Source organism: Scyliorhinus torazame, chromosome 2, assembly GCF_047496885.1.
Source record: "Scyliorhinus torazame isolate Kashiwa2021f chromosome 2, sScyTor2.1, whole genome shotgun sequence".
In the NCBI taxonomy this organism is placed as follows: Eukaryota; Metazoa; Chordata; class Chondrichthyes; order Carcharhiniformes; family Scyliorhinidae; genus Scyliorhinus; species Scyliorhinus torazame.
Genome location: NC_092708.1, coordinates 354723305 through 354751285, shown reverse-complemented (window position 1 = coordinate 354751285; position 27981 = coordinate 354723305). Strand labels below are relative to the sequence as shown.

Below are 27981 nucleotides of genomic sequence, written 5' to 3'. Positions count from 1 at the left end.
TTCACGACCCGAAGCTCCAGCTCTTAGGTCCTCTGCTCCTCCTTTAGCCCTTCAATTGCCTGTAATATCGGGGCCAACAGCTCCTTCTTCAACTCCTTTTTCAGCTCTTCCACACAGCGCCGCAGGAACTCTTGTTGGTCCGGGCCCCATAACAAACGGCCACCTTCCGACGCCATCTTGCTTTGAGCTTCCCTTCCTTGCCGCTGTTCCAGAGGATCCTCCGCAATCCGGCCGCTATCCTCTCCCTTATCCATGCGTGTCCGGGGGAATTCCCTTCTGGTTTACCGCACAGTGTTTTTGGCCGTTTAAATTGCCGTTGGGGCTCCTATTAAGAGCCCAAAAGTCCGTTCCAACGGGAGCTGCCGAAACGTGCGACTTAGCTGGTCATCGCCGCACCCGGAAGTCCCCTACCACCCCTTACTGTGTGCAGCCTCGCGACCCTAAAGGTCGACCCACCTTCCCTATTCGCAAACCTAAGCCCGGATTGCAAACCCGTCGCCACCAGGAGCAGATGGTACAGCACCCAGGACAGGACCTTCATCAGGTCCGAGGTCCAGCGACTGCTTCGGGAAGGCATCATCGAGGCCAGCAACAGCCCCTGGAGAGCCCAAGTGGTAGTGGTGGAAACTGGGGAGAAACACAGAATGGTCGTGGACTACAGCCAGACCATCAATAGGTACACGCAGCCCGACGTGTACCCCCTCCCACGCATATGTGATATGGTCAATCACATTGGACAGTACCGGGTCTTCTCAACTTTTGACCTCATATCCGCCTACCACAAGCTCCCCATCTGTAAGGCGGACTGCCCATACACTGCCTTCGAGGCAGATGGCCGCCTCTACCATTTTCTCAGGGTTCCCTTCGGCGTCACCAACGGGGTCTCCGTCTTCCAAAGGGTGATGAACCGAATGGTCGACCGGGATGGGTTGCGGGCCACCTTTCCGTACCGAGACAATGTCACCATCTGTGGCCACGATCAGCAGGACCACGATGCCAACCTTGCCAATTTTCTCCACACCGCCACTCTCCTAAACCTCACCTATAACAAGGAGAAGTGCGTATTCAGCACGAACCGCTTAGCCATCCTCGGCTATGTGGTCCAGAACGGAGTTCTGGGGCCCTAACCCGACCGCATGCGCCCCCTCATGGAGCTCCCCCTTCCCCACTGCCCCAAGGCCCTCAAACGCTGCCTGGGGTTCTTTTCATACTACGCCCAGTGGGTCCCAAACTACGCGAACAAGGCCAGCCCACTCATCCAGTCCACCCTTTTCACCCTGACGGCCGAGGCTCAACATGCCTTCAACCGTATTAAAGCCGATATCGCCGAGGCTGCGATGCACACAGTAGACGAGACGCTGCCCTTTCAAGTGGAGAGCGACGCATCAGGTGTCGCCCTAGCCACCACGCTCAATCAGGCAGGCAGGCCCGTGGCATTTTTTTCCCGCACCCTTCATGCCTCTGAAATTCGGCACTCCATCAAAAAAGAGGCCCAGGCCATCGTTGAAGCTGTGCGGCATTGGAGGCATTACCTGGCCGGCAGGAGATTCACTCTCCTCACTGACCAACGGTCGGTAGCCTTCATGTTCAATAACACACAGTGGGTTAAGATCAAAAATTATAAAATCTTGAGGTGGAGGATCGAGCTCTCCACCTACAACTACGAGATTTTGTATCGCCCCGGTAAGCTCAACGAGCTACAGATGCCCTATCCCGAGGTACATGTGCCAGCGCACAGGTGGCCTGACTCTGGACCCTGCACAATAACCTTTGTCACCCGGGAGTCACACGGTTGTACCATTTCATAAAGGCCCACAATCTACCCTACTCCGTCGAGGAAGTCAGGGCAATCACCAGGGACTGCCAGGTCTGTGCGGAGTGCAAACCGCACTTCTACCAGCTGGACCACGCGTGTCCGGTGAAGGCCTCCCGCCCCTTTGAACGCCTCAGCGTGGATTTCAAAGGACCCCTTCCATCTACCGACCGTAACACGTATTTCCTCAGTGTGGTCGATGAATACTCCAGATTCCCCTTCGCCATCCCATGCCCCGATATGACGTCTGCCACCGTCATCAAAGCCCTGAACACAATCTTCGCGCTGTTCGGCTTCCCCACCTACAACCACAGTGACAGGGGATCCTCATTCATGAGTGATGAGCTGCATCAGTTCCTGCTCAGCAGGGGTATCGCCTCCAGCAGGACGACCAGCTATAACCCCCGGGGAAACTGGCAGGTGGAGAGGGAGAACGGGATGGTCTGGAGGGCCATCCAACTGGCCTTACGGTCCATAAATCTCCCCGCCTCCCGCTGGCAGGAGGTCCTCCCCGATACACTGCACTCCATTCGGTCGCTACTATGCACCGCCACTAACGACACACCCCATGAACGTCTCTTTGCCTTCCCCAGGAAGTCCACGTCCGGGGTGTCGCTCCAGGACCAGTACTCCTCCGTAGGCACGTCCGACCCCACAAGGCGGACCCGTCTTGGCGTAGCATAAGCGGCTTCCTTGATGTGCACTCTGACAAAGGAAGGTTCAGACTTGGAGATAGCTTTAACACATTTATTTAGCTATTAACAATTCTCCTACTTGGATTCAACGCTACTGTTAATCCTTCTATAGCTACTCAGACTGACGAACCAGTCTGCTACAATCCACGTGGTGGGAGTGATGTTCAATCAACCCTGTGTCCGTACTCACTGAGAGTCTCCACTGGAAAGAGACTGAGCATGTGTGATGTGTCCTTTTATATGGGTTGGTGTAATGCCCTCCTGTGGTAGTGTCACCTCTGTGTGTATCGTGACTGCCCATTGGTCATGTCCTGTCTTACTGACCTATTGGTTGACTGCCTGTGTGTCATGTCTCTGGTGTTCCCTTTAGTGTCCAGCTAGTTGTAGTGTATGTACATTAACCCTTTGTGTACTTACAGTGATGTATATCACCACATCCCCCCTTTTTTTGTGTTACATATTTTCTGTAGTGTTAAAAAAAATTGAACAAACTAGGCAGATGAGTAATACTCTGTACAAGTTATGATAACAGTGATCATTAAACAATAAGTCTAAATCATATGCATGAGTCCAAAGTTCATTAATTATTATGGTCGAGTGGCTTTCTTGTTTGGTTGGTGAGTTGGTGATGTTGATGGTGGCATTGCATTGTAAACACCATCAGTGTCCCTGTGTTGAAGGAACCAACAAGTGGTCAAATCACTTTGTTGTCGGATTTGGACTTTTTTTTTCTTTCAATGCTTGTGGTGGTAATTCTTGATGGCATCGGTCCTGAAAGCCAGGTTGCCCGTTGGTAGTGCAGCAAACGTGAATTGGTAAGATGCATCGTCCTGCCCATGGCATGTCATTGTACTGAGCTGAGCAGTAACAGTGTCCCTCATTTGCAGAGTTGTACCATGTCGTACCAGTCGTAGTTCCATTGGTGTTGTTTTTGTCGTGCTTTTTGTCGACGTTGTTGCCTTTGGTACGCTTCTTGCCATTGTTTTTGATGTTGTTGTTGTGTTTATTGTGCTCAAGGACCACACTCTGTGGATAATACGAGTCCTTCACACAGTTACTCGTGTTAGTGTGCTTTGTGGCATCTGCTGTCTCCTTGAGCATGCCGTCACTGAGTTTGCGGCGCTCCCCGTCTGGAGTCATGTCCGGCTTACTTGAATCAGCTTTGGCTTGTCGATGCTCCCCGTCTGGAGTCTAGTCTGTTTCACCTGAGTCAGTTTTGGTTTGTCGATGCTCCCCGTCTGGAGTCTGGTCTGGTTCACCTGAGTCAGTTTTAGCTTGTCGATGCTCCCCGTCTGGAGCCCTTTCTCGTGCACCTGAATCAGCTTTGGTTTCTTGCTGCTCCCCGTCCGGAGTCATTGCAGGTGCACTTGAGTCAGCTGAGGTTTCTTGATGCTCCACGTCCGGAGTCTTTTCAGGTTCACTTGCATCTTCTGAGGCTTCTTGATGCTCCACGTCCGTAGTCATTTCAGGTTCAATTGAATCTTCTGAAGTTTCGTGATGCTCCCCGTCCGGAGTCAAAACATTCAGGAATGCATTTGCTTGTGGAGAGGCTCGAGCGAATGAGGTTTGAAGTAATGTGGTGTCACCGGAGTCACCAGTAGTCTCACGATGAGTATCGAGTGCCTCTGTACATTCTAGCTGAGGTCTGTCACGTTGCACATCAGGTATAGGAAGTGGGATGCCGTCGTCACTTGTCTCACATACAGTGGGTAGAGCCTCAGTGTCTTCTTGTCGTTTACTTGAGCTGGGTAGACCGTCAGAGTCTTCTTCTGGTGGCGCAAATAATCTGGGTGGACTGTCATAGTCTGCTTGCTGTACACTTGAGTGTGGTAGGCTGTCAGAGTCTTCTTCTTGTTCACTGGAGCGTGGTAGACTGTCATAGTCTGCTTGCTGTACACTTGAGCGTGGCAGACTGTCATAGTCTTTCTGTTGTTCACTTGAGCGTGGCAGACTTGCATTGTCTGCTGCTGGTTGCTCAGAGGAGGTTGCTAGACCTTCATGGTCTTGTTCATGCAAGGACTGCGCTTTGGAGTTTTGCATTGCTTCTATCGTGGAGGCTGTCCACGAGCTCGCTGTGGAGGCTTGTGTCACTCCCTCTGTGGAGTCTTGCAGGGTTCCTTGTGTGGAATCGTGCATTGGTCTCTCTGGAAACTGTCATCACTTCTTGTTCATGCAAGGACTGCGCTCTGGAGTCTTGCGTTGCTTCTATCGTGGAGTCTGTCCACGAGCTCTCTGTGGAGGCTTGTGTCACTCAAGTCACTTCTTGTTCATGCAAGGACTGCGCTGTGGAGTCTTGTGTTGCTTCCATCATGGAGTCTGTCCACGAGCTCGATGTGGAGTCTTTCATCGCTTTCTGTGTGGAGGCTGGGACCCTTTGTGGTGCGTTGACCACTCTCTGTTTGGAGTCAGGGACCCTTCGCGGTGCGTGGACCACTCTCTGTGTGGCAGCAGGCCGCTCTCTGTGGGCTTGTACCGCTCTCTGTCTCTTGGTGTCAGGCCGCAGCATAATCATGCACTCACGAGTCGGGATGTCGTATATACTGGGCTGAAGATGCTCAAATCCGAAGAACTCGTCGTCGGGGTCGTCAATGTGCAACACGTCTAGTTGTGGTTCGGATTTGGTACTGGGGTAGCCTCCCAAGGTGAAAGCTTTGTCTGAGTCGTTGTCTTCCAAGACCATACCATCACGTTTTGTGTCGAGGCTGGCATTGGGCTCACGATGTCCAAAGAAGAATTCAAGGTCTGAGTCATAGTCTTCAAGGACTGTATCATCTCTTTGGGCATTGCTAACTGCTTTTTGCAGGGTTCTGCAGAGGTTACTTTCAGCTACTGGTCGAATTTCAGGCATTGTGCTGTCATTCCAGGTGAAAGAATCTGGTTTTACGGCTTGTAAACTTTGTTTTCGTGTTTTGGGACATTTCCCTTTTCAGTGGGCGTGGTCCAGGGCCTCTGACGCCACAACGCTTGTGACGTAGAGCATAGGAAGCGATTGCGCATGCGCATATCGCTGTTCCTTTACTTGGGGCCTTTTTCGCAAGTGCGCATGTGCGGCTTCTCGCGCATACGCAAATGGACCTTCCCGTTCTGTGCGCTCTTCACGCAACTGCGCATGTGCAGCACCTTTTCCAAGATGGCTGCAATGCCAAACTGCCGTTCGTTGCTGCAAGCCTACCTCGCGGTGAGTTTTGGCGCCTCTTTTACCTTTTCTTCTTGTATGTTCCTCGCAGAATTCTTGGAATTTGTCCAGGCCAGGACTGCCTGGAAGTCGCTCTTGTTTTGCCCCTTCGAGTATTTGAGGGTCTGGAAGATTTCAGCTGCTTCTGGACCCGCGATGGTAAGTAGAAGCTTTATTTTCTCTGCATCCGCCACGCCATCTAGGTTGCACGCTACCAGGTAGATCTCGAATCTCTGCCGGAACCAACGCCAGTTTTCACTGAGATTGCCTTGGTACTGGAGCTGCTGTGGAATTGGAATCCCGAACATCATCTTGCCTGGCTTTTGTTGCTGGTTGTCACTGTTCGCTGAGTTGAAACTATATGGATTTAACAGTCCAATTCTGAAACCACGTTTTGTTATGCTCTTTGCGCAGCATAAGCGGCTTCCTTGATGTGCACTCTGACAAAGGAAGGTTCAGACTTGGAGATAGCTTTAACACATTTAGTAAGCTATTAACAATTCTCCTACTTGGATTCAACGCTACTGTTAATCCTTCTATAGCTACTCAGACTGACGAACCAGTCTGCTACAATCCACGTGGTGGGAGTGATGTTCAATCAACCCTGTGTCCGTACTCACTGAGAGTCTCCACTGGAAAGAGACTGAGCATGTGTGATGTGTCCTTTTATATGGGTTGGTGTAATGCCCTCCTGTGGTAGTGTCACCTCTGTGTGTATCGTGATTGCCCATTGGTCATGTCCTGTCTTACTGACCTATTGGTTGACTGCCTGTGTGTCATGTCTCTGGTGTTCCCTCTAGTGTTTAGCTAAGTGTAGTGGATGTACATTAACCCTTTGTGTACTTAAAGTGATGTATGTCACCACAGTCACCCGGGAGCCACACGGTTGTACCATTTCATAAAGGCCCGCAATCTGCCCTACTGCGTCGCGGAAGTCAGGGCAATCACCAGGGACTGCCAGGTCTGTGCGGAGTGCAAACCGCACTGCTACCAGCCGGACAGCGCCTGCCTGGTGAAGGCCTCCCACCCCTTTGAACGCCTCAGCGTGGATTTCAAAGGGCCCCTTCCCTCCACCGACCGTAACACGTATTTCCTCAGTGTGGTCGATGAATACTCCAGATTCCCCTTCGCCATCCCATGACGTCTGCCACTGTCATCAAAGCCCTCAACACAATCTTCGCGCTGTTCGGCTTTCCCGCCTACATCCACAGTGACAGGGGCTCCTCATTCATGAGTGATGAACTGCGTCAGTTCCTGCTCGGCAGGGGTATCGCCTCCAGCAGGACGACCAGCTATGACCCCCGGGGAAACGAGCAGGTGGAGAGGGAGAACGGGACGGTCTGGAAGGCCGTCCAAATGGCCCTATGGTCCAGAAATCTCCCGGCCTCCCGCTGGCAGGAAGTCCTCCCCGATGCACTGCACTCCATTCGGTCGCTACTTTGCCTTCCCTAGGAAGTCCACATCCGGGGTGTCGCTCCCGACTTGGCTCGCAGCTCCAGGACCCGTACTCCTCCGTAGTTAACGTCCGACTCCACACGGCGGACCCGTTAGTTGAAAGGGTGCAGTTACTCTACGCTAACCCTAAGTATGCCTACGTAGCGTGCCCTGACGGCCGCCAGGATACTGTCTCACTCAGGGACCTGGCACCAACAGGTTCCACACACACATACATACCCCTCAGGCCCGACTCTCCCCCCCCCCCCCTCCCCCGGCGCACCCAGCAGCAACCCCCCAGGACCATCCGTCCTCCCCATGCTCACGCCCGAGGATGAAGAGGATTTCGGCACACTCCCAGAGTCACCGAGGACCAGACCAACACCGGAATCGCCACCACCACTGTGTCGCTCCCAACGCCACATCAAGGCCCCGGACTGGCTAAATCTATAATTGGTTCGGACTATCAAACCACCTTGTACTGGACTTCGGAAATAAATATTTTTTTTCCCCTCTGTATATTAAACTTGCTCTATATATAGTTCTCCACCACCCCCGCCGGACTCAATTTTAACAGGGGGTGAATGTGGTAATCACCACTGTTGTATATATTAGGAGATGTGTGGTAAGGCCCTGTACTACATGTACGGGGGTAGTCCCTGCCTGCTGGCTCCGCCCAGTAGGCGGAGTATAAATATGTGTGCTCCCTATACAGCAGCCATTTCGCCAGCTGCTGTAGGAGGCCACACATCTTAGAGTAATAAAGCCTCAGTTGTATTCAACTCTCGTCTCTGTGCAATTGATCGTGCATCATGGGTATCATGAGATGAAGTGAGGACTCTATTGAGAACACAAAAGGTACCAACAGAGAACATGTGACACTAGTCTGGCAGAGGCCCGTGCACTCACACTCTGTGTGGAGTCTCATCTCATACAGACCTTGCTGAAACATAGTGGGAACATGCACTTAGAAAGTTCTTCACCCTTTTGATTACGTAATCACCTGTCCCCCTTCAGCATTTTACCTTCGTCCATCCAGAATGCAGAAGAGAAGTGCGGCAGCCCTGCGTCAAAGATGCTCAGAACATACCAAGTAACTCAACAACTCTGTGGCATATTCTTGCAGGAAACACAATCAACATCAAAGTGCAGGCATCACTGATGTGGGCTGATGCACGATCAATTACTACAAAGACGAGAGTAGTGAATAATCAAGGCTTTATTGAGCAAAGATGTATGGCCTCCTGTAGCTGCTACCAGAATGGGAGCAGCACCGGTGAGCACACACATTTATACGCCGCCTACTGGGCGGAGCCAGCAGGCAGGGATTTACGCATGTACCTCTAGTACAGGAGTCTTGCCGTACTACATCTAATATACATCTAATACAGTTAGTGGTGACTACCACACTCATCCCCTGTTAAAAAAAGAGTCCGGCGGGGGTGGTGGAAGAATTTACAAGTTCAGTCTGTCGGGGGCCTTGATCCTCCGCTGTGATCGCCTCGGTCCTGGTCGTGATGCGGGCGCCGTCTTGGTCACTGGTGACTCCGGGAGCGTGTTGTCCTCGTCTTCATCACCCCCGAGTGGAACCAGTGGGAGGACGGATCCTTCTGGGGCGGAGGCTGCGGTGAGGTGCGCTGGGGGGAGGGGGAGTGGCGCAGGGGCAACCAGAGGGGCGGTGTTGGGTGGTAGGCCGTGGGTGGGGATCCAGCGGGCGCCAGGTCCCAGAGGGAGACTGTGTCCTGGTGCCCGTCGGGGTGCGCCATGTAGGCGTACTGTGGGTTCGCGTGCAGTAGTTGGACTCTTTAGACCAATGGGTCCAACTTATGGGCCTGCGCGTGGTTGCGAAGCAGGACGGGTCCAGGAACTGCCAGCCATGTTGGGAGCGAGACCCTGGAAATGGACTTCCTGGGGAAGGCAAAGAGACGTTCATGGGGGGTTTAATTAGTTGCAGTGCAGAGGAGCGATCGGATGGAGTGGAGCGCGTCGGGGAGGACATCCTGCCAACGGGAATTAGACCGTAGGGCCAGCAGGACGGCCTTCCACACCGTCCCGTTCTCCCTCTCCACCTGCCCGTTTCCCCGGGGGTTGTAGGTGGTCGTCCTGCTCGAGGCAATGCCCTTGCTGAGCAGGAACTGACGCAGCTCATCGCTCATAAAGGACGATCCCCGATCGCTGTGGACGTAAGTGGGGAAACCGAACAGGGCGAAGATGCTGCGGAGTGCTTTAATGACCGTGACAGAAGTCATACTGGGGCATGGGATGGCGAAGGGAAACCGGGAGTACTCGTTGACCACATTCAGAAAGTACGTGTTTCGGTCGGTGGAGGGGAGGGGCCCTTTGAAGTCCATGCTGAGGCGCTCAAAGGGGTGGGAGGCCTTCACTAGGTGCGCGCGATCTGGCCGGTAGAAGTGCGGTTTGCACTGCGTGCAGACCTGTCAGTCTCTGGTGATAGTCCTGACCTCAATGAAGTAGGGCAGGTTGCGGGCCTTGATGAAGTGGAAGAACTGGGTGACCCCCAGGTGACAGAGGCCATCGTGTAGGTCCCGGAGTCGGTCCACTTGTGCGCTGGCACATGTACCTCGGGATAGGGCATCGGGGTGTCAAAGTCAATATTTTCCCGCTTCTGTAGTAGAAAGATACAACACACTCGTTAAGACAGAATAACAAGCTTTATTTTTGAAAACAACTGCATGCAGTAATGGCTGAAACTTGAAGTCAGAGAGCAGTCAACAAAACTGCTCAGTCTTTCACAAGTTCCGCGCTTTTGCGGAGAATTAGCTCAATATTTATACATTTTCTTCATCAAGATTATGTGACAACAGTATGGTCAGGAGTTTGATCGGAAATACAAACGGAAGCAAAGACCAGACCATGTTTGGTCATATCACTCTTACCATTATTTAGTCCTCTGAGGGAACATTGAAAGGTCAGAATAGACTTGTTTCTTCCTGAACCTATCTTTGTTTTAAATTCCTACGGCCCTGGGTTATGACGAGTTAGTTTTATCAGGAGTTGCCGAGGTCCAGTGTTTTGGAATGGCTCGACCTTCGCTGATCTTTTCAGACTTCAAGTTATTCAGAGTTGGCCTACGGCCATACGAGTCTGAAAATGGTTAGGGCAGCATTCTTTACCTGGGCCTGGTGAGCTGGAATGAGTAGTTTCAGTCTATCTTATATTGTATCAAACCTTTTGACCAGTCTTCCCATTGACCAGTTTTCCCATCATGCCATTACTTAATTCGTACCATATCACAGGGGGGCTCGTTGAACTTCCCGGGGCGATACAAAATCTCATAATTATAGGTGGAGAGCTCGATCCTCCACCTCAAGATCTTATCGTTTTTGATCTTGGCCCGTTGTCTCCCTGTTGTGTATTATTGAACATGAAGGCAACCGACTGTTGATCAGTGAGGAGAGTGAATCTCCTGCCAGCCAGGTAATGCCTCTAATGCTGCACAGCTTCCACAATAACCTGGGCTTCCTTTTCGACAGAGGAGTGCCGAATTTCGGAAGCATGGAGGGTGCGGGAAAAGAATGCCACGGGCCTGCCTGCCTGGTTGAGGGTGGCGGCCAGAGCTATGTCCGATGCATCGCTCTCGACCTGAAAGGGGAGGGACTCGTCAACCGCGTGCATTGTGGCCTTGGCGATGTCTGCCTTGATGCGGTTAAAGGCCTGGCAGGCCTCAGCCGTCAGGGGAAAGACTGTGGACTCAATGAGTGGGTGGGCCTTGTCTGCATAGTTAGGGATCCACTGGGTATAATAGGAGAAGAACCCCAGGCATCGTTTCAGGGCCTTGGGGCAGTGGGGGATGGGGATTTCCATGAGGGGGCGCATGCGGTCGGGGTCGGGCCCTAGAACACCATTTTCCACAACATAGCCAAGGATGGCTAAGCGGTTGGTGCGGAACACGCACTTCTCCTTATTGTAGGTGAGATTAAGGAATTTGGCGGTGTGGAGAAATTTGAGAACGTTAGCGTCGTGGTTCTGCTGATCGTGGCCGAGATGGTGACGTTGTCTAGGTACGGGAAGGTGGCCCGCAGTCCGTATCGGTCAACCATTCGGTCCATCTCACATTGGAAGACCAAGACCCCGTTAGTGAAGCCGAAGGGAACCCTAAGGAAGTGATAGAGGCGGCCGTCTGCTTTGAACGCAGTGTATTGGCGGTCCTTGCAGATGGGGAGCTGGTGGTAGGCGGACTTCAGGTCCACTGTGGAAAAGACCCGGGTCTGTGCAATCTGATTGACCATACCAGATATGCATGGGAGGGGATACGCGTTGAGCTGCGTGTACCGATTGATGGACTGACTGTAGTCAATGACCATCTTGTGTTACTACTACCACTTGGGCTCTCCAGGGGCTGTTGCTGGCCTCAATGATGCCTTCCCGCAGAAGCCGCTGGACTTCCGACCTGATGAAGGTCCTGTCCTGGGCACTGTACCGTCTGCTCCTGGTGGCGACGGGTTTGCAATCCGGGATGAGGTTTGCAAACAAGGAAGGTGGATCGACCTTAAGGGTTGGCAGCGAGACAGACACAGGCTTTGCCGGGTGTGGAAAAGGCCGAGGAACCAAAATGGTGCCGCAAGCAGCCATTTCAGAGTGTCTGTAAATAAAGGGAGACCCCGGAGTGCAGGGGTGCACCCACGTGGCGTACACACAGTTGGCACCCATGTTGGGCTCCCCCTTTTGGACAAAGGGATAACCTTGAGCACAGGGGCCCGACCTCATGGTGAGAGCGGCAAATTTTTTCACCTGAGAAGACGTTACCAGAACATTTTCCACAGAGACAGAATAGGTCATTGATGTGTTCATCAGATTCGTACTTATCTCTTTGGTCTTGTTCATCTTGCAGTGATAGTATAGACAAAGCATCCGTGTATGGGTGCTGTTCAGTAGACCTAGGCGGCGAGATTCTCCATTTGCCAACACTGAAATTGCGAAACGCGAATGGGCAGAGAATAGATTCCGATGCAAAATCGTGGCAGGCGCCGATTTGACCAAAATCGCGATTCTTCGTCACCTCGACAGTGGCGTCAATGCGTACCGGAATACAGGTAAAATAAACACCGTTTGCAAATCATTAGCGGGCCCGTATTCTCTGAGGCCTCCGCGATACTCCTCCTCCGATGGGCCGAGTTCCCGACGGCGCAGTCCACTTATGCTTTCAAAAACTGTGAAACCGGTGTGGTGGCTGCTGAAGAGAGAGGAGGTAAGACATGGAGAGGAGCGACTGTGGGCTACCGGGCCGGATACTGGCTTGGCTGGCTGGTGTGGGGTGAGGGCCTGCCAGGGAGGGGGATGGGAGCGGGGAGAACAGGCCGAATGGCCAGGGTGACCCCCAACGGGACTGGGGCAGTGTCCAATCCCGGTCCGCCATTCCCTTGGCCATCTTGCTGTGCACCCACTGACCATCCACCTTGGCCCCTGGTTCTGTATGGGCACCCCCAACCTCACACCCCACATAGCCGGCACCCACCAACGGCCCACCCACGGCAACACCCACAGTAGTCCCTACAAGGGCCACGATGCATACCCCTGACAATGACAGCCAACAGTACCCCTGGCATCAGGGACGGGTGCCAGAGCCAGAGGCCCCCATGGTGCAGGGGATGGGGGGTGTGGGGAGGGACAAGTGGGGACAGAGTCCACGATGCCAACTGGGGCCACCGTGTAGTCTTTGGACCTGGTTGGGCACAGGGGTATGCACCATGCTAACATGTCAGCCTTTCACCCCCTGCAGACAATGGATATTGGAATTCAACCAGCAATGCTGGCCTTCCTGCTAGTCGCCACAGCCCTGGGGGATGCCTTGCGGCTTTACGGAGGAGGAGGGAGCTGTAGCAGAAGAGCGTGCAGCAGCAGAGCGTGCCCACAGAGGGACAGGTGGCAGCCGCCCAGGTTGGAGAGCCGGCCCATTAACATGCGAAGGAGGAGGAGGTGCCAAGGAGGCGCCGCATATGGCCTCCTGTGTACCGGCACAGCCTGTCATTCGAGGGCCTGCCGACCGTGCATGCCGTCGAAAACTCTGGCTGAGCAGAGAGACATTGCGACATATCTGCCAGATGATGGCACACCTGGCACTGCAGGGTATGGGTGAGGACACCCGCTCCCGGTGGTCATCAAGGTGATGATCGCCCTGAACATTTACGCAATGGGGTCCTTCCAAGTCCGAGTGGGGACCGGTGCGCAGGTGCATTCACGCTGTACCAGAGGCCCTGTGTGCCCAGGTGGCTCAATACATCCACTTCTATGTAGATCAAGCCCACCAGATGCCTGGTGTAGTACCCTCAATAACGACACGAGAGTGTGGGGGTAAATGAAGGCTTTAATAAGCAGAGAACTAGCCAACTACAGAGACGTGTGCTTACTGAGTGCCGCCTACAGGGCGTCACCTTATATACGGCTCCCTGGTGGGCGGAGCCGGATGCAGAGTCCCCCAGGGTTCCAAACCCAGTCTTAAAGGGGCATCACCTACATGGTGTTAAGGGTACAGTAACCATTCATCACACCTGGGCAGCAGGGTTTTTCGCCATTGCTGGGATGCCCTGGATCAAGGGAGTGATCGATGGGATGCATGTCCCCCTACGACCACCTGCAGATGACAGGCCTCTCTACACAATCGGAAAGGGGTTCCACTCGATGAACGTGCAGCTGATATGTGACCATCAGCTGCGCATCATGCCATTTGCACCTGATATCTGGGCAGTGTACACGACACCTTCATCCTGGCACATTCAACGATTCCTGACATTTTCGATACACCCCCCGCGCCCCCAACCCGGCTGGGGGTTGGCTCCTGAGTGACAGGGGTTATCCACTGCGGTGGTGGCTGATGACACTTATCCGGAGGCCACCGACCGCCACCGAGACCCGCTACAACAAAGCCCATGCAGCGTGATTGATTGGCTTTGCCCTCCTGAAGAGGCGGATCAAGTGCCTGGACTGCTCTAGAGGGGCTCTCCAGTATGGTGCTGAGATGGTGTCTTGTATTGTGGTGGCCTGCTACGTCCTCCGCAACATCGCACAGCAGAGGGGCGATGAGTTGGAGGAGAAAGAGAAACGACAGGCTTCATCCGACGAGGAGGATGCGGGGAGGGTGAGGATGAGCGGGACATGGGCCCTGGGAGACACGGGAGACCGCATAGGTGTGCGCCAGGACCGACGCGCTCAGGACACTCTGATTGCCTGTAGGTTCACCAACTGGGGGCGGCGGGTTACTGACCTGGGGCACGGACTCTGCATCCCAACCCCACTCACTCCCCCCCCCCCCCCCTCCCTCGGCCAGCCCCGCCTGCAACTCCTTTCATGATACATACGTGCAACACTACGGGGTGCGGGCCCTGGGTTGGCAGTAAAAGCAGGGCTGGTCCATGGGATGGAGGATGATGACAATCCGGTCTGCGATGAGCTCCGGTGCTCCGTATCGTTTGACATTGTGATACCTATCCACGGTAGCACTTCCCATCGTCCACCTGGATGATCCCTGCATGCAAGTTGGCCATTCCATCAGACTGCCCCATCGGATCCCTGGGGTTGCGGTGGTGGGGATGGTTGTGTGGGTTTGGAGCCCAGGCCACCCACAAGGTCCGCCCATTCACCCCCCCCCCCAAGGTCCGCCCATTTCCCCCATGCCCCAACCCCCCCGGCCAGCCCACCACTCACACCCATCTGACAGAGCACCGAGACAGGTTGTAACGGTGGCAATGTGAACGAATATAAAGAGATTTGTGCTCTAACCCCTTTAACTAAAGTGTGCTCTGCACCCGTGCCAGCTTAACTAGTGTCTTAACTTCCTGGCCTTACAGGCCCTACCATTACGTTCCCCAATGCTGCATTCCCCAGATGGTACAGCAGGAGTGGAGGTGGCCTCCTGTGATTCCTGCCCTGTGACCTGGGTCCCCGTTGGCAGGTGTCTTCTGGTGCGACTGGGCCTGGATGAGCCTGGCTGCTGCTCTCGTGTCTCGGGTGGCGTGGTGCCACCCCGTTCTGTCCGCTGCACACCAGATGCACCAGGGACAGAAGGGCGGGAATCCAAGGTGCTGCGGTGTTCCGGCAACTCCCCTGCAGGAGTGACTGGCACGGGTCCCATCACCTCCTCCTCCCTCGGGGTGGGTGTGCGAGGGGAGCTATCCACTGAGACTCCCCCGCCGCCTGAGGCTGCCAGTCCTGGAGGCCCGCTCTCGTCTCGACGAGAGTCTGCACCCTCGCGGCCATGGAGCACAGGGAATGAACCATCTCTGTCTGGGATTGCGCCACATTATGCCATGACAGTACCACCACCTTCTGGGTTTGTGTCACGACTATGCCATCTCCCTCTGGGACTGGGCCACCTCCCTCTGCATCTGTGCCATGTCGGCCAGCGCCTGGGCATTGTCGCCGAAGTACCCAGCCATGTCCTGCTGTGACTGGTGTTATGGGCCAGGGTTTAGAGAACCCCAAAGTGTATCATGGAGTTCACCTGACCCACAACTTTTAATAGATTGTGGTATGGGGAGCACACGGCCCACTCTACAGGTGTGGCAGAGCAGAAATGGAAAAGTATTTTTCAAAGCAAAACAATGTTTATTCTATGAACTCAAGTTAACCTTTTTAAAATATACAGTGAACATCTTAGCAACCATTAATTCAAATACAACCCCAAATAATACAACACTAAGTAATCCTTTAAGCTTTCCTTTTAACATCCATAAGACTTAAAACACCTTTTACCAGAAGCACATCAGGTTAAAGTCACTACTGTTATTAGTTTTAAATCACCAGGATCGATTTACAGTCTTTAGATTATAGAGAGAGATTCATACACCTTCTGGCTGTGAGTGCAGCTATCCAGCTCTGAAAATGAAACTAAAACACACCCTGCAGCAAAGCGCCTAAAACGAAAGTAAAAAGCTGACAAGACAGCCCAGCTCCACCCACTCTCTGACATCACTGCAGTAATAAACACTCATTTTTTAAAGGTACTCTCACTACAGATACTTATATACACACCCATTTATAAACACCCATTTCTTGAAGGTACTCTCACATGACAATGTTCTATATTGATAATGAATATTATGAACCTTTGTGATCAATAAACTGTCATGCAAACTCTGAAAATATAATCTTGTATTAATGATTTCTAAAACTTTTGCAGAGGAATCTTGAGTCAAGTGGAAAACAACAACCGAAAAACTTTCAGATGGCACTAGCAACTAAGAACCCAGGACAAACTCAATATTGGTAACAAACCTTTAAATGTTCCACCTATGTTAATGCAAAGTGAATCTGTACCCATTTTAAACCTTCTGCACTTTCCATCATTTTTTCACATATAGACAGATATTAAACAAGAAAATATCTACCAGTTACAGGCAACCTTTAAAACAAAACTCACTGCATTGCACTCATATTGAAACTTATACTTGGGCATAGCCTCATTTTTATTTGCATATGGTCTTTCATAATGAGTTAATATGAACCATAGTTTTGTACTATATCTGCATCTAAACATTGCACAAAACCTGGATTACTTTTAACTGCTTTACTTTACATTGTTACATTAGCCCATTTGTTTCCAAGGACCAAGAAGAAACTGCACAGTGGTTAGAGAATAATTCCATAATGTCAGGTAAATCTAATATTGGCATTGAATTACAATTTAGTTGGTAGCTATTTCCATGATCTGCTTGCCATCAATTAAAAAATATACATTTTAAAATTTCTTGCTGCAAAATTTGGCTATGGGTTTGGCATTATAGTGCTGTGTTATTTCAAAATAGTATCCACATTGCTCCTGCTCACTTCTGGTGTGGGCTGGGCTAAACACCATCTGATGACGGTGTTCCTTTAGGTGTTATGAACACATGTATGCCAGAAGCATGCAGAACAGGCAGATTGGGATGTTAGTCAGCATCTAACACTGATTTGTGCTGCCATTTTTGGCCTTGCTGCTCTTGTTAATGCCCTCTCTTAAACACATTCAGTTGAACATGCAGCATGAAGGACTCTGCACCAATGCAATTTAAAGGGGTCATCAACATCTTGCTGGTTCACTACTGCTTTCTTTCTGCTGGTTCTATTTGAGTTTGTAGAAATGCTGGGTGTTTTGATAAGACTTTTGGATAAAGAAATCTGTCGGGGGTGATAGTACCTCTCATGGGTGCCATAAAAGTATTCCTCCTTGGGCTGCAGCATGAGAGGCAGATGGTACAGAGTCAGCATTTGGGAACACAAGCTGCCTGCAGGGGGAGAAGGAAGAAGAGGGCTCTCAGTAGAAGATTTTATGCACCCACGGTCTTTTCCAAGCACACTATTCTTACCTCCACACAAGATAGGAGCGGTGTTTCCATCTTCCCAGAACTGGGCCTTACAGATATGTGGGAAAAGAGCTGCCAGTGGCTGTATAGGTGGCCATTACCTTGAATTAGGATCCTTCCAGGCTGGCACAGGCAACATGTGCAACATTCCCCTGTTTGCCATCCATTGTCGCATCAGAAAAGTGTAAAAGACTCTTTATGTGAGGAGAGAGGACTTCATTGTTTTCTCTCAACATGGAAAGAAGCAGGTGCAACAAACATGTGGCGTTTCCATTGTGCAGGGTTCTATTCATTGCACAAATTTCGCTTAGATGCCATTTCAGCTCAATTCTGTTGGGGATGCGGGGTGAGGGGGGTGGTCCTTTAGAGAAGGAAATCTGCTATCCTTGCTGCTTTGGCCCATATGTGACACCAGACCCATAGCAACGTTGTTGGCTCTTAACTGCCCTCTGAAATGGCCGAAACAAGCCATTGAGTGCAATCAGGATTGGCAACAAATTCTAGTGTTGTTAGCGACGGCCACTTCCCATCAAAAGAACAAAATAAATGTAGATGAAGCAAAACAAACCTTCTGTTACAGCCCACTAACTGGCCTTCTCAAGGCAGTATCCACTTCAGAGCTACTTTTTGTGATCCTACCACCATTAATACATTTGTAATAGTAACTTGAGATAGGTGAGAAAGTTAGTAAAAACAAATCAGAGGCGTTAGCAATGCACACATAACTTTGGCAGGGCAGTCTCCTAGTGGACCTTAAAAAGGTCTGGTGAATTCATGGAAGATAATTCTGGTGTAGTTTTGATTTGGTTGTTTTGAGGTAGCAGGGTATGACAGTACCAGTTTATTTCAAACTACCAGAAAATGGGTGGTAATTTTAGAGTAAAATTCAACCAATGATGTTCTTATCTTTGCAAGATATATTGTTGAATAGCAAAACATTCATGTGCACATTTTATTTATTAAATGTTACAGTAAATTCAGATGATATAACAGTGAGGACAATGGATGCAAGCCAGTCCAAAGCATGTATTCTCACTGATTCCCTTCATAAATCTCAGGTAAGTCCAAAGGCTTCAAAGGTAAAATAGTTCATATAAAAATTGAAGAGTTTGTTTTGATCATTAATTTGCATCCCCTACCATCTTTTTCTTTCCTTAAATTTATGCAACATAGCCTCCTCGCACAATTATGCATCACAACACATACACCCTTCCCCCACTCATTCAGAGCTGTGTAATCAGATAAGCAAAAGAGTTAAAAACGGAGACCAATTATGGGGTGAGCAAACTGGGACATTCCTGTCTGAACCCATCAATAAAAGCTAGTCTGGGAGATCACATTAATCCTGAATTTAAAAGAAGAATCACTCAACATCCAATCTAGTTCTGCTCTTGTTTAACTTGTAAGCAGGACCCCTGGTCCATCCCTCGAGCATCAGTTGAGATAATTTGTCCAAATCTGGTCACAAACCTCGCTCAAATCGCCCCTGAGTCGACACCTCTCTAAATTAGATGCAGCTTTTTTTCTATCTGAGTAACTAAGGTGTTTTAAATTGAGAATCAATTTTGTGGATCTCTCTGCATCCATTACAATGCTTGAAATTCTCCACAATTTGAGAGGATCAAAACTGGACAGTTTTTTAAAGGGAATATTTATTTGTGACTGAATGTCTACCTCCATCTCTTTTCCAAGTTTTGCTCATTAATATTTCTGACATGCTATTTGTGTAATTGACAACATTCTCTGGGCATTATTCCATTGTTCCTTAGAAGCTGGTGTCGTTGTTTCAGCGGTATTCACCACAACCCTTCATGATTCAGGGTCTGGATTCTCTGCTTGCGGGATGCTCCGTTTGGCCGGCAGCCCAGGGGTTTCCCGATGCCGTGGGGCAGCCCCACAATGGGAAGCCCATTGACTAGCTGGGGTAATGGAGCATCCTGTCGGCGGGGTAAAACAGAAATGTGGCGGGGGGGGGGGGGGAGAATCCAACCTCAGGTCTTTAAGTTTAGGCATGTTTCATCTTTCTATTCAAGAGTGCTACTCAGTACAGCTTTTGTATGCCACAGTTATCCTGAAATTAAGGTAACTCAGGTTAGAGCATTTTCACTGGTATTAAGTTTAGCACCTTGGTAGGTGGTTAAAGGTCTGTATTTCATGTTCAAGGGTGGGCAGAGTAGGATAATTTGCTGAGGAAGTGGTACAGCAAGTTCCAATGCTCATTGTAAACTGGCTGAAAAACTTGCCTACTCAATCCCTTTTCTGCTTTCTCTCAACAATCCTTCACTGCTTAAACCTTTCATATCTGTAGATTATTACTGACCAACATGCAAATTGGCATAGGGCGAATTAGATTAGAGAGATGAATCTGCGGCTCAAAGTCTGGTGTGGTAGAAGTGGGTTCCGGTTCCAAAGGATCATAAGATGTGGACGCAGAAGTAGGCCATTCGGGCTACCAAGTCTGCTCTGCAATTCAATGTAATCATGGCTGATCTGTTATAATCCTCAACTCAACTTTCCCACCTATTCCCATAACCCTTGATTCCCTTACTGATTAAAAATCTGTCAAGTTCAGCCTTGAACATACTTACAACCCAGCCTCTGTAGCTCCCTGCGGTGAAGAATTCCACAGGTTCACTACCACCTCAGAGAATAAATTCCTCCTCATCTGTCTTAAGTGGGTGACCCTTTACTGTGGGATTATGCCCTATGGCCTTAGACTCTCCCACAAGAGAAAACATCCTGTCAGCATCTACCCTGTCAAGCACCCTGAGAATCTTATATGTCTTAATAAGGTTGCTTTCAACTCCAATGAGTACAAGTCCAATCTATTTAACCTCTCCTCATAAGAAAATCCCTCCATACCCAGGATCAACCAAGAGAATCTTCTCTGTACTGTTCCAATGCCAGTGTATCTTTCCTTATAAAAGGGACCAAACTCTTCACAGTTCGTAGGACAATGGTACCAGTATTGCAGGGTGGGGACTATACTGTTGGAACAGTCTACTCCTGAACTCTTCCAGCGTGTCATAGAATCATAGAATTTACAGTGCAGAAGGAGGCCATTCAGCCTATTGAGTCTGCACCGGCCTTTGAAAAGAGCACCCTACTTAAGCCCCACACGTCCACCTTATCTCATTTATCCCGTAACCCAACCCAACCTTTTTGGACACTAAGGGTAATTTAGAATGGCCAATCCACCTAACCCGCACATCTTGGGATTGTGGGAGGAAACCGGAGCACCCGGAGGAAACCCACGCACACACGGGAAGGATGTGCAGACTCCACACAGACAGTGACCCAAGCCGGGAATCGAACCTGGGACCCTGGAGCTGTGAAGCAACTGTGCCCCCCCCGGCCAGCAGCATGTTGGAATTCTTAGACACTCCTCGAAGTCTGGATGGAAATGGGGAGAGTACCAACATGTTCCCTTTCAGATGAAATGTAGGAGCAACAAGCCCAGAGAACCCTGGATGTCTAGGAATATTCACGTCTGGATAAGAAAGAAAAGATAGGCTTTTACCAGGTTCCAAGGGAGCAAATCAGAAGAGCTTTAGTGGAATATAGAATGTGTAGGGGGGTACTTGAGAAAGCAATTAGGAGAGCGCAGAGGGGGCATGAAAAAGCACTGGTGGGTCAGATTAAGGAGAACCCCAAGATATTCTCGAAGAATATGAAGGGGAAGAGGATGACCAGTGAAAATGGAGGGCCCATTAGGGAAAAAGGGGGCAATCTGCGTGGAGCCAGAGGACATTGGTAGAGTGTTAAACGAATACTTTACATCTGTCTTCACTCAGGAGTAGGAGCATGTAAGTACTGAATTCGGGGGGAGGGATTGTGAGGTTCTTGAACAGTTTGACATAGAGAATGAGGAAGTAGTGGCGGTTTAAGCGGGCTTAAAAGTGGACAAACCCCAAGCCCAGAAGAGTTGTATCCCAGATTGCTATGGGAGGCAAGGAAGGAAATTACAGGTGCTCTGACCCAAATTTTTAATTCCTCTCAGGCCACAGGGGAGGTGCCAGAGGATTGGAGGACATCTAATGTGCTTCCACCTTTTAAGAAGGGTAGTAGAGATATACCAGGGAATTACAGACCAATGAGACGCACATCTGTGGTAGGGAAATTATTGGAGAAACTTCTGGAAGAGAGAATCGGTCTCCACTTGGAGAGGCAAAGTTTGATCAGGGATAATCAGCATGGCATTGTCAGAGGGAGGTCAGACCGCACAAATTTGATTGAATTTTCCAAGGAGGTGATCAGGTGTATACTTGACGGTAGTGTAGACAATGTAGTTTTAAAAAATATATATTTTTTATTCTCCTCCTTTTTCACATTTTCTCCTAAATTTACACCCCCAACAACAAACAATAATCAGTAACAAATATGTCAATCCCCATATCAATAACAACGATCCCATCCTCCCACCAAACCCCAAACATTAGCCCGCATGTTCACATAAACAAATGACAAAAAGGAATCAGGAATCACCCATAGTCACCATCAACACACATCGGCCCCCTCCCCCCAACCCTCCCCCCCCCCCCCCCCCCCCCCCAAACTAATGTTCGATGTTATCCAGTTCTTGAAAGTGCACGATGAACAATGCCCATGAATTGTAGAACCCCTCAGTTCAAACTTAACCTTCTCAAGAGTCAAGAATTCCAACAAGTCCCCTCGCCACGCCAGGGCACAGGGTGGAGAGGTTGCCCTCCATCCCATCAGGATCCGCCTTCGGGCGATCAACGAGGCGAAGGCTACAACATCTGCCTCTGCATCCGTTTCCAGCCTGGCTGGTCCGACACCCCAATATGGCCACCCGGGGGCCCGGGTCCAGTCTCACGTGCACCACTTTAGAAATTACCCTAAAAACCTCCTTCCAATAATCCTCTAGCTTTGGACAGGACCAAAACATATGAACTTGGTTAGCGGGCCCCCCCAGCAACGTTCACACACATCTTCTACTCCTTCAAAGAATCGGCTCATCCTCGCCCTCGTGAGGTGTGCTCTGTATACCACCTTCACCTGTATCAGCCCCAACCTCATGCACAAGGTGGAGGCATTCACTCTCCAGGGCACCTCACACCAGAACCCCTCCTCCATATCTTCTCCCAACTCTTCCTCCCATTTTGCTTTGATCCCTTCCAGTGGTGCCTTCTCTTCTTCCAAAATAGCTCCCTAAACCGCTGACACTACCCCCTTCTCCAGTCCCCCTGTCGTCAGCATCTCCTCCAGCAATGTGGAGGCCGGCTCTGTATCTCCTTTCTGGCAAAATCTCGAACCTGCATGTATCTAAACATTTCCCCCTGCTCCAGCCCATACTTCGCTTCCAGCTCCTTCAGCCCTGCAAACCGACCCCTAAGAAACAAATCTTTTAGTGTCTTAATCCCCTTCTCCTCCCATTTCCGAAAATGACAATGTAGTTTACATGGATTTCAGCAAAGCCTTTGACAGGATCCCACATGGGAGACTCATAAAGAAGGTAAAAGCACATGGAAACCAGGGTAACTTGACAAGTTGGATCCAAAACTTGTGGAGACCAGTATCCAGTGGCATACCACAGAAATCAGTGCTAGGTCCCTATAGTTTGTGACTTTTCTCTAAACGATATAGATGAAAATGTGGGAGGGGGATAAGTTTGTGGATGACACGAATACTGACAGGTGGTTCATAGTGAGGAAGAAGGTCTTAGATTGCAGGAAGATTTAGACAGGCTGATCAGATGGGCAGATCAGTGGCAGATGGATTTTAACCCTGAAAAGTGAGATCTGATGCACTTTGGAAGGAGTAACAAGACAAGGGAGTACTTAATGAACGGCAGGACTCTAGGCAGCTTAGAGTAATGGATGGGGTGCTTGTCCACAGATCCCTGAAGGCGGCAGGACAGGTTAATACAGTAGTTAAGAAGGCATATGGGACACTTGCCTTTATTGTTCCCGGCATAGATTGTAAGAGCAGGGAGGTTATGTTGGAGCTGTACAAAACTTTGAAGAGGCCACTATCTGGAATACTGTGTGTTGTTCTGGTCACCTCACTATAGGAAGGATGTGATGGTATTGGAGAGGATGCAGAGGAGTTTCACCAGGATGTTACCTGGAATAGAGCATTTCAGCTCTGAAGAGAGGCTGGATAGACTTGTGTTGTTATAGCAGGGAAGTCTGAGGGGAACCTCATTGAAGTGTATAAGATTATGAGGGGTATGGACAGGATGAATAGGAAACAGTTGTTCCTGTTATGGGCCAGGGTTTAGAGAACCCCAAAGTGTAGCATGGAGTTCACCTGACCCACAACTTTTAATAAATTGTGGTATGGGGAGCGCACGGCCCACTCTACAGGTGTGGTACAGCAGAAATGGAGAAGTAATTTTTAAAGCAAAACAATGTTTATTCTATGAACTCAAGTTAACCTTTTTGAAACATACAGTGAACATCTTAGCAACCATTAATTCAAATACAACCCCCAAAGAATACAGCACTAAGTAAGCCTTAATAAGTTCCCAAACAACATCCAGAAAACAGAAGAAACACCTTTTAACAGAAGCACATTAGGTTTACATTCACTACTGAGAACATTTATAATTATGAATTCACCAAATGATCAAGAGATAGTCTTTTCATGGCAGAGAGATCAATAGTGTACCTGCTCTGTCTGGCTTCAGCTCCAACACTCTCTGACATCACTGCAGTAGTAAACACCCATTTCTTAAAGGTACTCTCATATGACATTCCCCTTATTCGAAGGGCCGATAACGAGGGGGCATCGTTATCAAGTGAAGAGCACGAGGTTTAGAGGGCATTTGAGGGACAATATTTTCACGAAGAGGGTGGTGGGAGTCTGGAATGCGCTACCTGGAAGTGACAGGGAGAGATAGAAGAGCAGATATGTAGGCAAATCTCATAGAAGTGTAAAACTAATAGTGTAATAATAGGATTTCACCTCCCCCAATATTAATTGGGATCGGCAAAGTGTGAAAGGCTTATAGGGGTGGAATTCTTAAAGTTCTTCCAGGAGAGCTTTTGAGCCAGCGCATAGAAAGTCCTACAAGAGAGGGGGTGATACTGACCTACTTTTAGGGAATGAAGCCCGGCAGATAGTAGAAGTCAGTGGAGGAGCATTTTGGTGATAGTGACAATAGTTCGCTAACATTTAAGGCAGTTATGGAAAAGGACAAAGATAGATCGGAAATAAAGGTTCTGAATTGGGAGAAGGCTGATTTTAATCTGATAAAACAGAATCTGGCCAAAGCGAACTGGGAGCATCTACTTGTAGGAAAATCCACATTCGGGCAGTGCGCGTCATTCAAAAAGGAAATAGAGAGAGTACAAGGCCAACATATTCCTGTAAAGATAAAGGGTGGGACCAAAAAGTCCAGAAAATCCTGTCAAGGAGTATACAGGATTGGATAAGGGAAAAAAGTGAAGTTTATGACAAATGCAGCGACTCAAAACAGTGGAAGCCCTAGAGGAGTATAGCAAGTGCAGGGGGGTACTTCAAAAAGAAATTGGAAGGGTGAAGAAGGGGCAAGAGAAAATACTGGCTGGCAAAATAAAGGAAAATCTCACGGTGTTTTATAAGTATTTTAAGGGCAAGAGGGTCACCAGGGAAAGAGTAGGGCCCATTAGGGACCAAAGTGGCAATCAGTGTGTGGATCCGGAAGATGTAGGTGCGGTATTAAATTAGTATTTTGGATCTGCGTTCACTATGGAGAAGATCGATGTAGGTATAGAAATCAAAGAGGGGTCCAACCTTCACTTGGACAGGCAAGGGTTAATCAAGGACAGTCAGTATGGCTTTGTCAAAGGGAGAACATGCCTTATATATTTGATTGAATTTTTCAGGAGGTGACTAGGGGTGCGATCCTCTGGCCACACTGTGCCGGAAAAGCAGCATGGCTGGTGAAAGCCGAGAGACCTCGCTCCCAGGATTTGTCCAGCTCGCAACGCCTTGCGAGATTCAACGCAATCTCACGCGATGTTGAAAGGGGAATCCCGCCCACAATGGGTGGGATCACTTTTGAGCAAATCTGCATATTAGAGCGAGGCAGTAAGCCTTACTCTAATATGCAGATTTCCGAGATACCTGAGGCTTTGGGATTTGATCCCTTCGCCTCGGGGACGACGGGCGAGCGCTGTTTGGTACTGGTCCCCACAAACGGAGACCGGATGGAATGGCACTCGTGGGGGTCTCCAAGGGGATTGGAAGCCCCCAGCTGCATGCCCTTTGGGCAGGGTGGTGCCCTATTACTGCGGTGCCACCTGGGTGCCAGCCTGGCCAAGATGACCAGATGGCACTTCCAGCTGACAAGGGCACTGCCAAGCTGGCATTTTCTAAGTGTGAGCGGGCTTGGGGGGGGGGGGGTGCAGGAGACCCTCCCATGTTGCGTTCAGGCTGGAGGGGGAGGTCTGGGATCCTTTTGGGGTCTCGGAGTTTGGGATGCCATTTAAAAATAGCAATGTGTTTCTCGGCATTGCGAGTGCCAGGAATCATGCGGGTAAACTCGCTAGCTCGGGGTCTTTGTTCCCTTTTGGGAAGATCGTGCCCTCGGTGTGTAAATTAGGGTAGTGCAGTAGTCTACATGGATTTCAGTCAGGCTTTTGACGAGATATGGCATAGGAGACTAGTCAAGAAGGTAAGAGCCTATGGGATCCACAGCTATTTTGAAATTTGGATCCAAAATTGCTCAGTGGCAGACGACAGAGGGTGACGGTTGAAAGCTGATTTTGTGACTGGAAACCTGTGCCCAGTGGTGTTCCACATTATTCGTGGTTGGGGAATGTGGTGGACCCCCAATCACACTTAGAGATCAGGGCACCCTTTGAAAATGGCATGCCGATCTCTGAAGAGTTGGTCTCACCTGCGAGTTCAGCTCCCCACTGCTAAAAACGATTGAGGGCTGGTTCTCCGATTGTGAGACTAAGTGCTGACGCCGGCGTGGAAACGGTGGTGTTTTACGACAGGCAAAACGGCGCAACAGGTGCACCGATTCAGCAACTCTAAATGGGCTAGCACCATCGGCACCAGATGGTGGAACGCAACCAGTTCCATGCTAAACAGCGCCGGATTGGCACACATGAGGCTCACACGCTGCAGCCACTCTTTAACGACTCATCCCCCCCCACACACCATCCTAGTCAACAGGATGGCTGGAAGGAGAGCAGCGCCACGTTTCAGGGAGGCTGAGCTGGACACCCGCATGGACACCGTGGAGGAGAGAAGGCTGATCCTGTACCCGGTAGGAAGGCCGCCAGGCACCGCCGTTCGCCATGCCTGGGCGCAGGTGGCAGATGCGGTCAATGCCCTAATGGGCCGAAGGGCCTGTTCTGTGCTGTACTTTTCTATGTTCTATGTTCTATAACCCTAACCAGTCTTCAACCACCTCTTTCTGAATGCAAACATATACTGGTTGAGGTCTGGCTCAACCAGCCGAACTTCAGGGCAGGCAACTGTATACGGTTTCGTCTCAGGAGCTCAGAGGTCTGACCTGAGGAGTGGGGGCCGAATTGCAGGGCAGCCCTATCCCTTCAGAGCAGCAATCATCATAGGGCTGCTAAGCGTAAATAGCATGTGAGATCGGTCCAAAATGACCTCTGTAGAAAAGTGAAGAAGAGGATGAATTGTAAGCTGAATCACTGAATACAATTTTGGTCCCACAACCAAACAGTGGGGTCTGAGACCTGCCCAAGTGTTTGGTACTGTAAGCAGCCATTCCAGATAGTGGGAGTCGGAGGGAAGGCAGGGTTAGGGGTGAGAGAGGTGCGTATGGTTCGCGGCGGGCGACGAATGTGTGGGGTCCCTGGGTAGGGCGGGGAAATGCTGTTACTCCACTACCTGAGTGTTTTGAATGGTTCCTTGTGTCCCCGGGTATGGAGGGAGTGGAGCCGTTACTCCACTACCTGAGTTTGTTGAAGCACAGGACAAGTGTGTATTCCTAGGAAGGGGCTACTTCCCAGGCCTGAATAGACCAGTGGGTCAGAACAGGCAAGAACGCAATGGCAATATGTTGGGTGTCCAAGGACTGATGACAGGGCAAGGGTGTAAGCCTAGGAAGGGGCTCCTTCCTAGGTGTGAACAGACTGGTGAGTTTGAACCTGCAGGAATACAATGGCGATATGTTGGGTGTCCAAAGACTGATGACAGGACAAGGGTGTTTCCCAGGAAGGGGCTACTTCCAAGGTGTGGACAGACCGGTGGGTTAGAACCACCAAGAACGCAATGGTGATATGTTGGTGTCCAAGGACTGATGACAGGACGAGGGTGTATCCCTAGGAAGGGGCTACTTCCAAGCTCAGAATAGACCGGTGGGTTTGAACCAGTAGGAACGCAATGGCGATATGTTGGGTGTCCAAGGACTGATGACAGGAAGAGGGTGTATCCCTAAGAAGGGGCTACTTCCTAGGTCTGAATAGACCGGTGGGTTTGAACCCCCAGGAACTCAATGGCGATATGTTGGGTGTCCAAGGACTGATGGCAGGATGAAGGTATGTGGTTGGTGAGGGACCACCCCTAGTCTGTGAATGGTGGAGTGATCCCCACGCACAGCGACGGTGAAGATTGGACTCTGATCGGGGGCTG

General features: G+C 50.2%; 1 protein-coding gene across 1 annotated transcript in view; it reads left to right on the top strand.

The window, feature by feature from the left end:
- Positions 1–27981, top strand: part of LOC140407546 (uncharacterized) — a 90543-nt gene that overhangs the window by 19226 nt on the left and 43336 nt on the right. Inside the window, exons 2-4 of the mRNA XM_072494946.1 lie at positions 16254–16339; positions 16663–16727; positions 18388–18473. Coding sequence (XP_072351047.1) covers positions 16299–16339; positions 16663–16727; positions 18388–18473 — 192 coding nt within the window. The 5' untranslated portion in view covers positions 16254–16298. The remainder of the gene's footprint in view (positions 1–16253; positions 16340–16662; positions 16728–18387; positions 18474–27981) is intronic.